This window comes from Tachysurus vachellii, chromosome 7 (genome assembly GCF_030014155.1).
Source record: "Tachysurus vachellii isolate PV-2020 chromosome 7, HZAU_Pvac_v1, whole genome shotgun sequence".
NCBI classification, from domain to species: Eukaryota; Metazoa; Chordata; class Actinopteri; order Siluriformes; family Bagridae; genus Tachysurus; species Tachysurus vachellii.
In genome coordinates, this window is record NC_083466.1 from 24,108,281 (window position 1) to 24,125,698 (window position 17,418).

The 17,418-nt window shown below is 41.4% G+C and overlaps 1 protein-coding gene across 4 annotated transcripts; it reads left to right on the forward strand.

The window, feature by feature from the left end:
* Positions 1 to 2,361: 2,361 nt before the first annotated feature.
* ss18 (SS18 subunit of BAF chromatin remodeling complex) lies at positions 2,362 to 16,830 on the forward strand. 4 transcript variants are annotated; one of them, XM_060875071.1, is made up of 11 exons: positions 2,363 to 2,545; positions 4,820 to 4,896; positions 5,581 to 5,665; positions 6,500 to 6,641; positions 6,789 to 7,013; positions 8,187 to 8,348; positions 8,738 to 8,815; positions 9,682 to 9,804; positions 11,191 to 11,321; positions 11,960 to 12,022; positions 14,823 to 16,830. In XM_060875071.1, exons 1-10 carry the CDS (start codon positions 2,477 to 2,479, stop codon positions 11,975 to 11,977), a joined length of 1,110 nt encoding a protein of 369 aa, XP_060731054.1. In that variant the 5' UTR covers positions 2,363 to 2,476; the 3' UTR covers positions 11,978 to 12,022; positions 14,823 to 16,830. The 4 variants fall into 4 exon arrangements, 2 of the variants coding, with proteins under 2 accessions (XP_060731053.1, XP_060731054.1); XR_009648792.1 differs by having other exon boundaries at positions 2,362 to 2,545; positions 11,191 to 12,022; XR_009648793.1 differs by having other exon boundaries at positions 2,362 to 2,545; positions 6,512 to 6,641; positions 11,191 to 12,022.
* Positions 16,831 to 17,418: the final 588 nt, after the last annotated feature.

Consider the following 17,418-nt stretch of genomic DNA (forward strand, 5'->3'; position numbering starts at 1 on the left):
TACAACAGTAACCAAGATACTATACAGTGTATGTACAGAATATATGAATAAACAGACATAAACTAGGGTAAGTAAAGTTATATACAACTATAATTGGTAGAATGTACAGGGTGGATCAGAAATGCAACGTGATTACAGATTGTAGTATTAGAGAGACAATCAATCTAGAGACAATCTAGTGTAGAGTTCAGTAAGTTTACAGTTCTGGCTCTGAACCTGCTGGTTCTGGTGCTGATGTCCCTGTTTCTCTCCCTGTATATAAGGAGGTTGAACAGATTGTGACTTGGTGTATTTAGACATCTACCCTGTCTATTTTCACCACCCTTTTCAGCGATTTCTTTTCACACACTGCGGAGTTGCCGTACCACAACGAGCTCTTTCGTCTTTGTGCCGTTATATTGAATATCACCACTCTAACATAGTTAATCACAATCATACAGATATTCAGTATATCCTCATGAATGCAAGTGTGATTATAGTTATATAACTAAGATATTCATATCATGTATATCAAAATAAAAATGTTCCGTTTAGAAATGCTCCCGAAGAAGCTACAACCGCTTCATAGCACATAAAAAATGCTAAAATGCATCGTTTCACTCCAGGTAAACTGACATCCCTTCTTCATTCATCTATTTGTCCCGCTTTCGTTTTTTAACCATAGGGATGTTGTAGCTTAGTTCCTAAAGTGTTGGATCACCAACTGAAAGGTTATGAGTATGAATCAGAGATGTGGGAGTAAGTCACACATGTGCAAGTCACAAGTAAGTCTCAAGTCATGAATGTCAAGTCAAAGTCAAGTCAAGTCTTTTTTTTAATATTTGTCAAGCAAATCTCAAGTCTCAAATTTGCGACTTAAGTCTGACTCGAGTCAAAATCGAGTCCCCCATCTCTGTTATTTAACTCAAGTCTGAGTCAAGTCTCAAGTCATGAATGTCAAGTCAAAGTCAAGTCGAGTCTTTTTTTAATATTTGTCAAGCAAGTCTCAAATTTGCGACTTAAGTCTGACTCGAGTCAAGTCATATGACTCGAGTCCCCCATCTCTGATGAATCCCACGTCCACTAACGTGCCACCACTGGGCCCTTCAGCAAGGCCCTTAACCTTCAGTTGTATAAAATAAAAAACTATATCTATAATACAAACTTGAAGCTATGAAGTGGAATCTTATGCGATGAACACACACGAGAAGAGTTTTATACACAGTGAAATGTACTGAACTGTATAAACAAACTGTTGTGTGAAACTGAAATACCTCATAGCACCAAGCACAAGTAGCCAAAATAATAAATATAAACATAATATTCAATATAGGGGGTCATGGTGGCTTAGTGGTTAGCACGTTCGCCTCACATCTCCAGGGTTGGGGGTTCGATTCCCGCCTCCACCTTGTGTGTGTGGAGTTTGCATGTTCTCCCCGTGCCTCTGGGGTTTCCTCCGGGTACTCCGGTTTCCTCCCCCGATCCAAAGACATGCATGGTAGGTTGATTGGCATCTCTGGAAAATTGTCCGTAGTGTGTGATTGCGTGAGTGAATGAGAGTGTGTGTGCCCTGTGATGGGTTGGCACTCCGTCCAGGGTGTATCCTGCCTTGATGCCCGATGACGCCTGAGATAGGCACAGGCTCCCCGTGACCCGAGGTAGTTCGGATAAGCGGTAGAAAATGAATGAATGAATGAATGAATGAATGAATATTCAATATAAACACATTTTATATGTTTAATGCATATTGCACTTCATGTTTTCCTTAAATATATATATTAAAAAAAAAAGGTAGGTAGTCTTATGTAAAGGTGACTGCTGTCCCAAACAGACTGCTGTGTTCTTAACTAGCAGCAGTTTTCCACATACAGACCACATGATTAAATTCCCGCCATCTTTAAAATGCCATTCAGCCTGAGCACATCTAATCCTGTGGGGGCCACGACTTCATAACGATTAGAGCAAAACCCAAGCTATAACAGCACTAATCTACATCCCCGTTCTATCCTACCCCTCCTATGTCTTATCACATCTAATAACCACGTTCATGGACGAGCGTATAATCTATATTTGATGTCTAAAATGTACAAAGCACGTTATATTTGTGTGTTTTTGTGTGACACTGAACGTTCCTTGCGGCCTGCCCGAGATTGACTTAGAGGAATAAACCATTTCCTTACGGGGTAGAAATGATCTTAATGAAATCTAAGAACGTGTGCTTTAAACAAAATATGTGTTTTCTTCTAAAGTATTATGATAATAGATTAAGTTATATATCCATTTCAATAGAGTTCCCGCCTTAGAATGGTCATTTTCAAACAATTACAGACTAAACAACTCTGCGTACCCCCCTAAATCGCGCAGTAATAGAGGAACCCTCCACCCCAGTCTGTATGTATGTGCAGATTTCCTTAACGCAAGCTGTATGTGATTGTATCCCGTAGCTTGTGTTTATTTTTTTAACCGTCGCTTTATACATTTTGTTGAAAACTTCAACATGTCGGTGGCTTTCGCGCCTCACAGACAACGCGGGAAGGGTGATATTACACCCGCTGGGATACAGAAGGTAAGTGTGTTTATCAATGATACAACGATGCTAGTCTGTTAGCCATCTTAGCTAATTAGCTTGTTAGCGTTGCTACCTTTTTAGCTCCGTGGCTTCATTTTGGTCATAAAAGTAAGCGAAACTTTTCGTTTCGAAACATTTTCAGTTCGTCTGTGTAACATTTTAGCTGTTTTGACGAAAAAAAACAAACCTTCGTGTATTTATTTTCTCATCGCCATGTTTAAACCAACCACCTCGGCTGAAGGCCTGGGTTGTGTTTCAAATCGCACAGAAATGGCTTTCTAGGGCACTACGTACGGCGTGTAAACCACTATAAAGAACCCTAGGTAGTGCGGTAGTATAGGCAACGGAACGCGGTTTGGGATACAGCCTGACTTTTCCTTAGCTACATAACTGCTATTTAACTGTTAGCTCTTGCCTTTGTTAGCTAGCTGGTAAGGTTATAACGGCTTATAAACAGGTTTGGGGGGAAAAAAATGAATTAGTTGAAATTATTTTGTTTCGGTTAAACGTTCAAATTGTTTTAAGCCTTGTTTTATATATAAAATAAAGCCTTAATAGAGTAAGGAGCTTATTATTATTATTATTATTATTATTATTATTATTATTATTATTATTAGTAGTAGTAGTAGTAGTTTACTTGTTGCCTGGTGTAAACACATCACAACTGGTTTGGGTCACAACATTTAATTTTAGCTTCGTTAAAATGCGTTTTATTTGTTTTTCCTCGGCTCTTTTAGATTAGATTAAGGTCACACATATTAAATCATAGTAGTTTTAGGCTTAAGTTCATTCCAGTCCTAAATTTCTATCTATTATTAGGTGTAAGTTTATTACTAAGGCAGAAGTTTATGCGTTGTGAAGAAGAGCAGGGGATGAAAGAGAGAGTCCAGAAGCTCAGTTGGAGAGGTTAATCTCATACAATCAAGTGCAATTCAGGTAACTGAAAAATCATAGCTACATGGCTTAAGAAGTGCCACATCAATCTACCAAACAGAGGAGTAATGACAAAAAGTTACAGGATAAAACTGCTTCAAACTGGTTTCTTCTGAGGAAGAGCCAAGAAATCAGAAGCTAAAACCTTGAAGGAGCGATAAAAGGAAAGCCGTGCATCAGGTTCGGGGTCTGTGCGAGCTCAGACGTATAAAACTGACCGCTGTGTACGTCCGTAGATGCTCGACGAATTGATGGCAAAAGAGAAATCCGTATCTAAAAACATAATCCAGGGGGGCACGGTGGCTTAGTGGTTAGCACGTTCGCCTCACACCTCCAGGGTTGGGGGTTCGATTCCCGCCTCCACCTTGTGTGTGTGGAGTTTGCATGTTCTCCCCGTGCCTCGGGGGTTTCCTCCGGGTACTCTGGTTTCCTCCGGGTACTCTGGTTTCCTCCCCGGTCCAAAGACATGCATGGTAGGTTGATTGGCATCTCTGGAAAATTGTCCGTAGTGTGTGATTGCGTGAGTGAAATGAGAGAGTGTGTGTGTGTGCCCTGTGATGGGTTGGCACTCCAGGGTCCAGGGTGTATCCTGCCTTGATGCCCAACGACGCCTGAGAGGCAGAGGCTCCCCGTGACCCGAGGTAGTTCGGATAAGCGGTAGAAGATGGATGAATGAATGAAAACATAATCCAGATACACAGTAATAATACTGTTAATAAACTGTGTTAGAATTTTCAAATTCACAGGCTCTATATAGTAAGATTTAGTATCTAAGAGACAGGTTTCTATATCTAAAAGGATTATACGTGTACAGATGAATCGTGGACCGGATTATGAAGACTGGTGATTCTTTACAATAACAAAATATTACCATTTAGAGTTTTGTTTAATTTAAAATCGACCTGACTGTATACGACGCATCACAAATGACATTTCTCTCTCTATCTGTCTCTCTCTCTCTGTTTCTCTCTCTATCTCGCACGCGCTCTGGTTCTTTGGGTCGATCCGTCTATTGAGTAAGAAATCAAACACGTAGGAAAATAATCTTAAGCTACCCGGTGTCATGCGTGTCAACACAAACGTTGATTGTTTAACAGCATTTTCTATACCGTTTTATTCCTCTCGTACCACAGCAGGTTGCCAGCTAACTTATTAATGAACGCCATTTCATACGTTTTACCCCTTTGTAGCTGTGTGTAATATTGTAAGATACCACAGCAAAACAAGTTAGTTCCTGTTATTAATTCTATTTTAGCAGCTGTGAAGTCATTGCCTCGCACACACACACACACACTCCTGTCTCCTCATTTTTTTTTTTCTTTTTTCTTTTTTTACCAGTTACTGGATGAAAATAATCAGCTGATTCAGTGCATTATGGACTTCCAGAGCAAAGGGAAAACAGCAGAATGCTCACAGTAAGTTTCTTCACTGAAGCCATTTTCATTCACTTTGTATGTGAACCCTTTTTATTTCAAATAGCTTGTGCAGGAAGATTTTCTGACAGACGTTCAGGCTTTCACAACATGACACGTGTCCTTGGTCTACAGGGGTGTGTGTGTGTGTGTCCATGTTAATTAACAGGACACCACATGTCCGTTAAATATTTGATGCGGAGAGATTCTTTGCATGTGTCAGGCTCACCCTAAGAAAGGCTTGGCTTTGTTCCTATTTAGTTTATTTTAGTTCTTAATCCCAAATTTAGCAGGGAAAGAAAATCCACAATCTTTGAGAGGTCCCATGCTTATTTTTCTATGTAATGAGTAACACACCCAGTGTTGTGCTGTTACAGGAAATGAATCAGTGATGTGAAGTTACTGCAGAAATACTGAAAATGGGATTGTTCCAATAACTCTCCTTACAGAACACTCCAAAAATTATGTTTCCCCTTGTTAAGTAGCGCATTATCGAGCCGTAAGTAACAGGATTAAAATAATTATTCCTAACCTGTGAAATACAGTCAGAGTTTCTGTTATGGAAAATTCATCTACAGTAAACTAAACCAACTTCTCCATACTCAGAGTGTATGTCCTTTATATCTGGAATTGTCCTGCATGGTTTAGGGCCGTAAAGTAATGTAACCTTGTTCTGTTCTTCTCTAGTTACCAGCAGATGCTTCACAGAAATTTGGTCTACTTGGCCACAATAGCAGACTCCAATCAAAACATGCAGTCTCTCCTTCCGGCTGTGAGTATCGTTTGTGTTCCTTCTACAGAAATCACACAGGGTTGCATCTCCAACATCGTCTGTGGGATCTAAAGGAGCGTTAAGATCTTCTCTGATCCACTTCTTTACAATGCTAGTCTTTACAAAAGCTGTGCTTTTCTATCCATAATTCTTTTTTTTGTTGTTGTTAGTCTTAACAAAACCTTACTTTTGAGAATGCTGTGTTCATTTGAAACGTTCCGAATTAAATCACACAACGTCGTTAGAACAGACGTTTCTATCTACTGTGTCTCAGATAGTTATTAAGCTCTGAGTTGTTTGTTACCGACCTGCTGCAGTCTTTTCCCTCACCCTCACCGGTCAGAGACTCGAGACTAGATCCACATTTAATATGACGCCATGTAATATAAGCTTTCCGGGCAGCTCTTGATATGTCTGTTCTCGCTCATGTCCTACACAGATGAACTGTGTATGCTGATTGTTTTTCCCAGAATATATTTGGAGTGAGGTCGTGCGTGTTTGAGCTGAGAGCAGAGGCAATGCAGGCATATGAAGACCAACAGTATTTTCAACACTAAAGGGCTGATTGGAAGATGAATGAATACCTAATGGAGTTTACAAGCAATGTTTAACTGTTTGTCTAGAATATATATAATCATCATCATCATTTCTGGGTGTCTGTTTTTGTACTGTCTTCTAGTAGAATAAAAGATGTTTGTTTAACATCTGGATCATTTTTGTTTTTAAGAGATGCTAGAAATTATTATTATGCTGTGTGAAGCGGAATGCATTCTGTGCTGCTGAGCAAAACCCCAGTATGAGTTTAGGCTTAACACAGCGCTGCTATATTTGCAGCCCCCCACACAGAACATGGGCATGTCAGGAGGCATGAATCAGAGCGGTGCGCCCCCACAGCCCCCCCACGGCCACAGCATGCCCTCAGACGGCCCGCCCTCTGGCCCACACATGCAGAACCAGATGAACGGCCAGATGCCCGGTAAGAGATCGCCGTTTAACAATACGGACAAAAATCACGATCATTTTGCTATATCACACTGACAGTATGCAATGTTAAAGATCAAGGCTTTTAATCAGTCCTTGTTCAACAGTGACAAGCTGTTAACAAGGTGTGTTTTCTGTTCAGGACCAAATCACATGCCCATGCAGGGCCCAGGGCCCAACCAGCCTCCCAACATGCCAAGCGGCTCCATGAACATGCCTCCCAGCAGCCACGGCTCCATGGGCGCCTACAACCATGCCGTTCCCTCCTCCCAGGGCATGAGCAGCCAGGGCCAGATGAACATGAGCCAGGGCCAGCCAATGGGCAGCTATGGTCCCAGACCCAGCATGAACATGCAGCCCAACCAAGGTACTGCTCTGCTGCACGACACAGACCGTGTGACTAATCGTTTCATGATTATAGTAAAGCATAGCGGGGTGGACAAATCATCAGTTCATTAGCTCTGACATCAGGAAGCAGAGTGCTGCCCAGTCCAATGTAACGTTCAGACCGAAATACTGCACACAGTTTAACATGCAAGAGCGATTATCAGTTGACAAAAAGTGTGTGTGTGTGTGTGTGTGTGTGTGTGTGTGATTTTATCTAAGTCTGTTTTAAATGGAAGACGTCTCAGTTGTAGGTTCTTTCTTAGCTATGCCTTCTGTTTTCCCTAAACTGAGAGAGAGGGAGTAACTGATCATCTCTGCTTTAACATGGATAAGAACAGGAACTAACGTTTGTCTCAGTTGTTCCACAACTTGTCGTTAATAAATGAAACGCTTCACACTACTGTGGTTTAAAAGTAATAATACACTCCAGACCATTCATTCATTTCTTCTATTTAAACATCTAAGCAGCAGTTTAGGTGTCATTTTTCTTTAAAGTCTTTTAAGTATTATAGAGTTTTTTTTTTTCTTCCTTTGCCTGGTTCTTTGGATGAAAGAATAAACTGCAAAGTGCCCACAAAGTTAAGTCAGCTGATTCTGCTTCTGTTGATTAAAAAACTGACGGTCCGGATGAGTAACGTGGCTGTTCGGGGCTTCCAGGATCCCATCTCCTTGTTAAGGAAGATAATACATTAAAATAATGATCACCAGTGGTGTATCTGAACATTTAAACTCATTTTATCTTTCCACGCTTCTGGAATAAAGCAATCTTCTCAACACGGTGTCTTTATTTTCGGTAGTTTGTTACTAAAATATTTTTGGACCCGATTTTTTTTAAGAGCCTGAATGTTTGTTTTTGTCTCTCAGGGTTGTCTGAATTGGCTGTAAATGAGAGGGAATTGCTCATGTATTTTTAGAACCTAGACATTGCTACCGCTTCGATACCAGACCTCTGATTGGTTTGGTTCATTTGCTCTGTGAATGTATGTCTGTGACTTCTGAATTGTTTTTTTTTTTTTTTTTTTAAATATGGTGAATTTTTATTTATTTGTTTGTTTATTTGTTTATTTATTTTTTATGATTACATTTTTTAATGGATTTCTTTGTGTTGCTTAGCCTGAACATAGTGCCTAAAGATTTTTTTTTTTGTCTTTAGGTCCCATGATGCACCAGCAGCCTCCAACGCAGCAGTACAACATGCCCCCTGGTGGTGGTGGGCAGCATTACCAAGGACAGCAGAACCCCATGGGCATGATGAGCCAGGGCAACCATGTAATGGGACAGAGGCCCATGCCTCCTTACAGACCACCTCAGCAAGGTTCGGCTTCTTTACTCAAATGTCTTGACTCTTCTTACTACTACTAAATATAATTGTAAGCATAATCATCACAGTGCCTATAGAGCACTGTTTACACATTAACCCTAGAGACGACACTAAACCAATAACGATAAAATAAAAAAAGGGGTGATCCGATATCACCTGACAGCCCAGAGCTCTGAATTTAAATTTCATTCAGCTAGTTAATAAAGACACCGTGTTGAGAAGATTGCTTTATTCCAGAAGCGTGGAAAGATAAACATACACACACACACACACCCACACACCCACTTGGTTTACTATGATCAGATGTAGACCGTTTCCCATGTTCACCTGTAAGTGCCTAAGCTAAAGAGGTGTGTGTGGGGTTTGTTTTTTGTTGTTTTCAGGGCCTCCACAGCAGTACCCAGGCCAGGAGGACTACTACGGAGAACAGTATAGCCACGGAAGCCAGGGTGCACCCGAGGGTAAGGACGTCTTACTGTCTTTTCTATCTTACTGCAGCACTCGATCTTTCCTGGAGCGCCTCATAACAGCTCAGTCTAAAATGTTTCTCACACATACCTCCTGCACTTTTATTTCTTTAAGAACAGGGTTCTCTTTGCACTGACTGTGGAGTTACAGAGCTGTTTTAGGGGAACACTTCCACCCTGTAAACCTTTCCTGAGTCGCTACTGCTGCGATCGCTTTGTCCCCCTTTTAAATAAAACTGCCTGAGTCCATTAGACTGTAATGTTAAGCACATTATAATCCAGAAGCTCTAACCGCTGCGGTGTGTAGTGCACCCTGATGTTAATAACCTTAGCATTTTACACCAGATGTGCTGTTTAACAAAATGGCTTGTGGGGTTGCAGGTGTGTTAATGCAATTGTAGACTGAGAAATCAAATGCATGACGATGTGAGAGTGCCATCTAGTGGGCGTTCACCTGACAGCCACGAGTGGGGGGGTGGGGGGATGGTGTGGGAGAATCTGAAATTGTGTGTGTGTGTGTGTGTGTGTGTGTGTGTGTGTGTGAGAGAGCAGACCAAACACACAGTTCTACCACAGTGCTGTTAGAAAACTATTTATCTCTGAAATCATTTGAATGTGAATTTTTTTTTTTTTTTTTTAATTATTTTTACACACACACACGCGCGCACACACACACACACACACACATAATGGTAGCTCAGTGGTTAAGGTGTTGGACTACTGATGGGACGTTCCTGAGTTTGAATCACTGGGCCACAAAGTCGCCACTGCTGGGCCCCTGAGTAAGGCCCTCAATTGCTCAGCTGTATAAGTGAATATAAACTGCTGCAGTAAATCTCTCTCTCACTGTGTTTGTGTAGGAAACTCCCAGTATGGTCAGCAGCAGGAAGCCTATCAGCAAGGCCCCCCTCAGCCACAGGGCTACCCAGCACAGCAGCAGTACCCAGCACAGCAGGGCTACCCAGGCCAGCAGCAAGGCTACGGTGAGTTCCTCAGTATCACCTGTCTAAGCTTCTGCACAAAACCGAACGGCTTCAGGACTTCTTCACGCCAAATAATGTCAGGAGAACACAGAATGGTGGACGTGATGACCTGCCTAGTTCTTTGGATGAACGGCAAAAGCGTTCAGAAGCTTGAGCAGAAAGATGTGCAAGAGAATAATCCTAAAAGCATTTATTAACTCGCTTTACAAACATCTTGGCGTCACGATGTGTCACTTTTATACACTGTACGAGCCCCCAGTTTCACCCATTTAGGATTCTGTCATATTTACAATGTTTGATCCTTTTTACAGCGTTATAGAGACGGCTAAAAAAAAAAACAACAACACTCAGCAATCACCTTAAACAGAGAAGAGGAAAGGACATCACAATGGAACCATCACAATTGATTTGCTGACTTTACATTGGTTCAATTTGATTTGTGAACCAATAGAGAAAACATGGGTGGGGCTCCGGTCTCTTTAAAGCAAACCGAGCTCCTGTTTTGTTATTGAGTAGCGATCACAACAGGCACGTCTGAAAATAACCGTCTCATCTGCCGATAGTCACCATTGTGTGTTGCTTTTTGTTGCTCTGATGGCTAGGCTTTTTTTTTTTTTTTTAAGGAACGTTGGCAAATCTGTGTTTTACTGTGTGAAGACAAGCGAGAAGGCTGGCCAGGTTATGGCTCAAAGCGAGTGTGACCGGGAACGCTTCGTCTTCCCCAGCCCTGTTTTCCTCCTCGCATCCTGTCAGCTCATCTCTCCTGCTCGCTCTGACTGGGCTGGAGGCTTCTTACATCTTAATAATGAGCTGATGGAGACTCACACACACACACTGCAAAGCTGCGGGCACCATCTGGAAGACGCTCTTCCAAGCGCCCACAAGGTTAAGATGGGCCAGTTGCACCTAATGATCCTGCGTGGGCTCGTTTCGAGCGAGCAGAATCAGAGCGAGCCCAGCACGCTGCGTAATGGCCAAGCGCTCGGCCGGGCCCACGTCACTCTTAATGAGCCTGGGCTTTTTTAAATCGAGCTTTATGGACTCCTTGATGTTGGGCCACATTAGCAGGGCAGCGCGCTTCACGTGGGTCTGCTGCCATCATTATACGCAGTCGAGTCCTGAGCCGGCCTTCATCCTACTCCTACTCCTCTTCTTCTGAGCCTGTGTGCTGATTGATTTGCTCTGCTGCAGTGTAGCGGTTGATTCACGCTCGCGGTGCTCAAATGCCGGTTTTCATACGGAACTTCGGCAAACAATTGGGGAAGGTCGACTGTTTGCCTGATACCCAGAAGCACAGCTGATTGTTGTACTGTTTAATTAGCAGGAGCAGGCAGATGATGCCTTGGACTGATGTCTTGCAGGACACTGACTTCTCTCGTCTTGTAGGGCCTTCTCAAGCTGCTCCTGGACAGTACCCCAATTACCCACAAGGCCAAGGGCAGCAGTATGGAGCATACAGACCACCTCAGCCTGGACCTCCACAAGGACAACCGCAGCGTCCATACGGTTATGACCAGGTAAGTCACCAAGAGGGAAAAAGAAGTTAAAGCATTTAGAGTAAGGGAGCTTGTGTTTGTGATTTGGAGCACTTCATCCTAGTCTTTAATGACGCCCAGGAAGTCTGTATTATCGTTCAGTTCAACTTTAGTGCTTAATTATAAAGCAGGAATCTCTTTATTATTATTATAAATATTATTATTTAAATATTTTTTTTCTAACACCCATCCTGTCTAAATTTCTTTTTTCATGTGTGTGTTATTTAATTATTTTATTTATGTATTAATTTATTTAAAATCTCCCATTAAACCTAAAGCCTGTTGATTTAACACTCCTTTTTAATCCGGGACACACCAAGTGTGGACTTGTACCGCTGATCTAGACTGGGCTGAAGTGTGTAGTTTTGTTCTGGTAGCTCCTGCTTTGCAAAAATGAATAAATAATTCAAACTAAACAAAAAAAAAAAAAGGGAAAGGAATATATAAAAAGGGTTGATGTGTTTCACAAAGCCAGTGACGTGATTTAAAGGCTTAAAGTCACTGTGCTGTCAGCTCATAAGCTGGTCCTCTTGTCGCCTCTGTTATTCCTGTGTTTCTCTGTGGCCCTTTGGCGAGGGGGCCACTCTGTTCCTTTCATATCTCTATGTTTGAACATTCAGGGGCACATGAGGAAATAACGGGCCGAGTATTTCAACCCCTGACTAGATGTTTAAGAAGCAAAGGTAATTGCTGCCGTGAAGTGATGTCAGATCCAGACGTTTGGACTCCTAGCCTCCCCCCCCCTCCCCCTCTCCCCGTCACCTCCGCTTTTTTCCCCTCGTTACTATCTATATTTTCTTTATTTTTGGTCTTGTATTTTACATTGTTTTGTAATCAGGGGTCGAAATAATCCTCCGGTCCTTGTTTTAAAAACATGAAAAGTCCCTGGGAGGAAAAACAAAGGAAAAAAAAACAAAACAAAAAACTGGTCATAAATTGTAAATCTTTTTACTACGGGTAACACATGCATCCAACTTGCTCTTGCATTAACTAATTTGTGTATCGTTATCAATACCGGAGTAGTGCGACCATGGATGGTGGTGTTTTTTATTTATTTATTTATTTATTTAATTTATTTATTTTTAAGATGTTTAAACCCCTTTTTAGAAATATATATGTAAAATACCAAAAAAAAAAAAAAATGGCCAAAAGGTAACCTTCATAACACATCTGTCTTTCAGCCACTTTTATTTCTTTTCTTTCAAACTATTAATGGAAATCACGCACACACACACACACGCACACTATCACTCATAATCCATCATCACTGGATGATCTTATGCATTATTTGCTGTCTAAGCTGTTAAGTAATTAGAAAATCTAAGCAGATATATTAGAACTGTGAGGTTTCGATCTCCTCGTGCTGCAGCTCTTTTCATTACGCAGGCTGAAACGGAACACGCGGCTTGTCGAGCTCTCACGGTTAGTCAGGGTGTAGAATATGACAGTTATTCCACCGTTGACCTTTTCATAACACACATTACACATTCTAGTCTCTTACTGGCTTCGCTGTCTGCAATTGTTGCCTGGCTTTCTCTCTCGTCTTCTTTTTTTTTTTTTTAAACGAAGTCACCAACGGCTGCAATTAACAAGTCTGACGTTAAATATTTAATAGATGAATTCATTACTATTTGATTCATCTGTTAATTAAATCTTGCTGATTTTTGAAAGGAAAAAAAAAGGTTTTGTCATAATGTCGTAACATAACAATGTTTCCCATCTAAAGTGTGCAGCGTCTAACCCGAATTGCTTTTCGCATTGTTTATCCTAACACACAGCCCTTCTGATCAGCAGAGAACTTTAATTATTATTTAATACTTTAACATTTATTTATCGAAGGAAAAAATAAATTTTTTTCCCTCTTTGAATATGTTAACATTAGATTTCACTCTGCTCGCACACATCGTTAGATAGCACCCGTTTACACACATTCTAAATGCTATGACTTAGACAATTAGTAACAGCTGCCCAAACAGAACTGTGTGGAGATAAAGACGTAGTAACATTTAACAATAAGGTCTCGGTCGCATCAGGCAAAACGCTGACCATCAAGGAAGTGTGAGCTGTAGCGAAGGGGAAGTACATGATGCTGAAAAACGAGCGGATGTTTGCGTCTCATCAGAGAGTTAAAAAGGCTAAGCGCTAGTTCCAAGTGTTTCAGAGAGATGATAGTCGGTGACTCAGCCGTTCAGACGTCTAGGTGAAGTTCATCCCACCTCCTCGGTGCCAGAACAGAAAGGAGTCTTGATGTCTCAGGATAAGAGGTAGATATACATGGTGGGACCGGTCGAGCAGTGCTGGTAGATCAGAGGAAGTGAGGTGCAGTGTGACGAGTGATAAGAGCTTTGAGGTAAGATAGAGCGGGTGTATTTTTGGTTTTGAGGGCAAACATCGGTGCTACCACGAGCCAGTGGAGGGAGAAGAGCAGTGGGGTGAAGTGTGAGAACTTTGGCAGGTTGAAAACAAGTCACACAGCTGCATTTTGGATCATTTGCAGATGAATTGTGTTTAGAGGACCTTCCAGCAGAGAGGTGCAGTAATCCAGTCTCCAAATGACCAGAGACTGGACAAGTGCCTGAGCGGAGAAAAATTGCCCAATCCTTCGGATGATGTTCTGATGATGACCTGTCGTTTATTTTTCCTCACTGACGTGAAAGCGTGAGCTGAGCCGTTATGTAAAGCAGTCACACACTATTTATCTAGTCATGACTGTTAACGCTGCAGAGCCAGGATTAAACGTTAACTCTGGGTACAGTATGAGCAGTGTGAAGCATTGAACAGGGAGAACTAGATCAAGTGTGAAAAGCCCAGAAATGTGTGTTCTGAAGCTTGGAACACGTTTACTGTACATGTATCTACATACAAGGTGTGAACAATCTCTGCTCTGTTCTTCCAAGCTTTATTTTTCTTTATAAAGCCTCTGCATATGTACTCGAGGGCTCGTATATGACGGGATAAGAGAAACCGCAGTACATTTTTCTTCTGTGAAGTCAGTAGGAATCTAAAGAAGGAATCGTTCCAGCCAATCGGATTTGCCTCTTTTACTACGTCAATCCCAATTCGCATGAAGAACATCTCGGGTTCAGAAGTAGTACAGAAATGAACGCTCACTAGTCACAAATATGAAACGGTATGAAGAAACGATCCAAAACCATTACTTAAGGATAACGCCAGCATCAGAGTGTTTCAGTATGTTTTCCGTTAGGTATCATCGTGTACTTGCTGTGAAACAGTGATCTATTTTGAAAAGCTCTTTCCATTCAGCATCTCTTGCCCTAAACTGGAGAATCACAAGACTCGCACCATGTGAAGATTCTCACTCATGTAATGACGCACATATACCTGTAATGAATGTAGCTAAAAATCTAAACATAAAGTGATGTGTTAACAGCCAGCATGAAGCCTCTTGCAGCTGCAAGGGTGACATTGGTGGATCAGTCAGAAGCTGACGTTTTTGCTTTGTTTCTTTTCCATTATCCCCAGGGTCAATATGGCAACTACCAGCAGTAAACGAGAGACGCTCTTCTTCCTGTTAGAGCGTCCGCGTGGCGCTTTACGTCTTTCTGGACCTGCGGAAGGGCTACGGCTCTCCAGACTTCCACTCCCCTTTTGTAAATCATGAAGAGATGGATCTCTTTCTCACACTCTCTCTCTCTCTCTCTCTCTCTCTCTCTCTCTCTCTCTCTCTCACACTCTCTCTCACACACTCTCTCTCTCACACACACACACACACACTTCTTTTGTGTGCCATTTCTTTTTTCAAGCACACCCCGAACACCGGAGGAACCACTGACAGTATACATTTTCCACGATAAGTCTTTTGCGTCCACGAGAAGATAAGGTTGCGATCAGAACACAGGTTGTATCAGCAGATCACATGGCTGTAACTCTTTTGCCACTTTTTCCAGTGTCATCCAAAGCCACAACCTCTCCGTTTTATCCAAAGCCATCTTAAAAGCAGCAATGCCTTAAAAAAAAAAAAAAAAAAAAAAAAAGCGCAAATCAGAGCGGCCTTATTTAATTTCCAATTAAAAAGAAAAGCAGAGAGGGGGATTTCACCATCCTGCAGCACAGAGTTTTCACCGCTGCAGTATGTTCGCAACCATCTCTTCACTCGATCATGCGAAAGTTTATCTAACTGAAGCAATAACAGTGGGGGAGGAAGGGGAGCGGCCCAGAGAGATGGTCTTGCACAGGGAATATTCTTCTTAGGCGTCAAGGTCAACCTTGTATAATGTACAAATGTATTTTATGCTTTCTAGATAGAGCTTACTTTGTACTGAGGATCTGGAAATGTTTAGCTCTAAATGTTGTACTTCTCTTGTTTCGCTGAATGTCTTTTTATTAGCTTGTTCTTTTTTTCTGTCGTTTTTTTTTTTTTTTTTTTTTTTTTTTTTTTAAAATAATAATAATTGTTGCCCCTTGCTTCTCTAGTGTAATGTCTTTGGTTTCCTCCCAGCCAAGCTGAACCTTGATTAAACCCATCTGCTACTCTGGTGGTTCACGTGTTAATTGTCCACAAGGGAGCACTTCGTTTTTAAGTGCAGTGACTCGGCTGTACACCGAAAGGGAAAAAAAAAACCCCACAGTGGACAGTCAGGAGTCGCATTCAAATTAAATTGGAATCGTACGAACACGACGACGAGTAGTCAAACGCAGAAGAGAACAAATCTTTTCCTACAAGCCCAGAATGATCAGGGGTGTTTTGTTCTTGATCAACTCGATCGACTACAAAAGGATCCTGATCCACGTTTTTTTTTTTTTTTTTTTTTTTTTTTTTTTTTTTTTTTAATATATAACAGCTATCCTGTCAGTCAGTAGGAAGATTTGAGATCGCGTGTTGCAAATTTTCTTCCATAATCAAGGTGACGCTCATCGTTGTGCCTGCTTTTTTTTTTTTTTTTTTTTTGTTTTTTTTTTTTTTTTTTGTTTTGTTATTTTTCCCTGTGAATTTTGCTTTATCAGGCTAAAAAAAATGTGAATTTGGCTCTTTTCTTTTTTCCTTACCAAAAGCTACAACCAGATCCTTTTTGTCATTAAGCTAATAAGAGTGGCTGCAGAACCACCACTTTTCCTTAAGGGTGTGTTCATTTTTTTTTTTTTTTATGTATAAAACATGGTACTGGTTGTAGCATAGTCATTTTCCTACTTACTCCTCTAATCGTGTCATTCTGAGCATGTACTATGATGTAGTATGAAGCCAGCACAGTTAACACAGGTACTTGCACCTGTGTATGTTGTCTTTTTTTTGTTTGTTTGTTTGTTTTTTTTGTAATGTTTTGGGTGGGGTTTGGGAGTCTGAGATCAGAATGTACGAGTCTTCTAAATGTGCTGATGAGGAATAATCATTTGGTGCTCGGTATCATGATGCAACTCAAATGTGCCATGACTGTCTCTTCTTTTCCATGACAATGTAAAGTTGTACATCATTGTAACTGAACAAAAAAAAAAAAAACGATAAAATAAATTATTGTAATACGGGTTTTATTTCCATAGTACTCTCCTTTTTATTTAGTTCATTTTTGTTGTGATGGTCACCAAACGATGGAAAGTGTAAGTAAGCTGTAAGTAAACACAAATTTCAAGAACCTTATATCATTCATTCATTTTCTACCGCTTATCCGAACTACCTCGGGTCACGGGGAGCCTGTGCCTATCTCAGGCGTCATCGGGCATCAAGGCAGGATACACCCTGGACGGAGTGCCAACCCATCACAGGGCACACACACACTCATTCACTCACGCAATCACACACTACAGACAATTTTCCAGAGATGCCAATCAACCTACCATGCATGTCTTTGGACCGGGGGAGGAAACCGGAGTACCTGGAGGAAACCCCCGAGGCACGGGGAGAACATGCAAACTCCACACACACAAGGTGGAGGCGGGAATCGAACCCCCAACCCTGGAGGTGTGAGGCGAATGTGCTAACCACTAAGCCACCGTGCCCCCCAGAACCTTATATAAGAATGCTAAATGTAATACATAAAAGTGTTCAGTACTACCATTTGGTACCATGTGCCCTAATCCCTGATGACCAGGTGACACAAAATAACGATCCGGACATATTTTAATG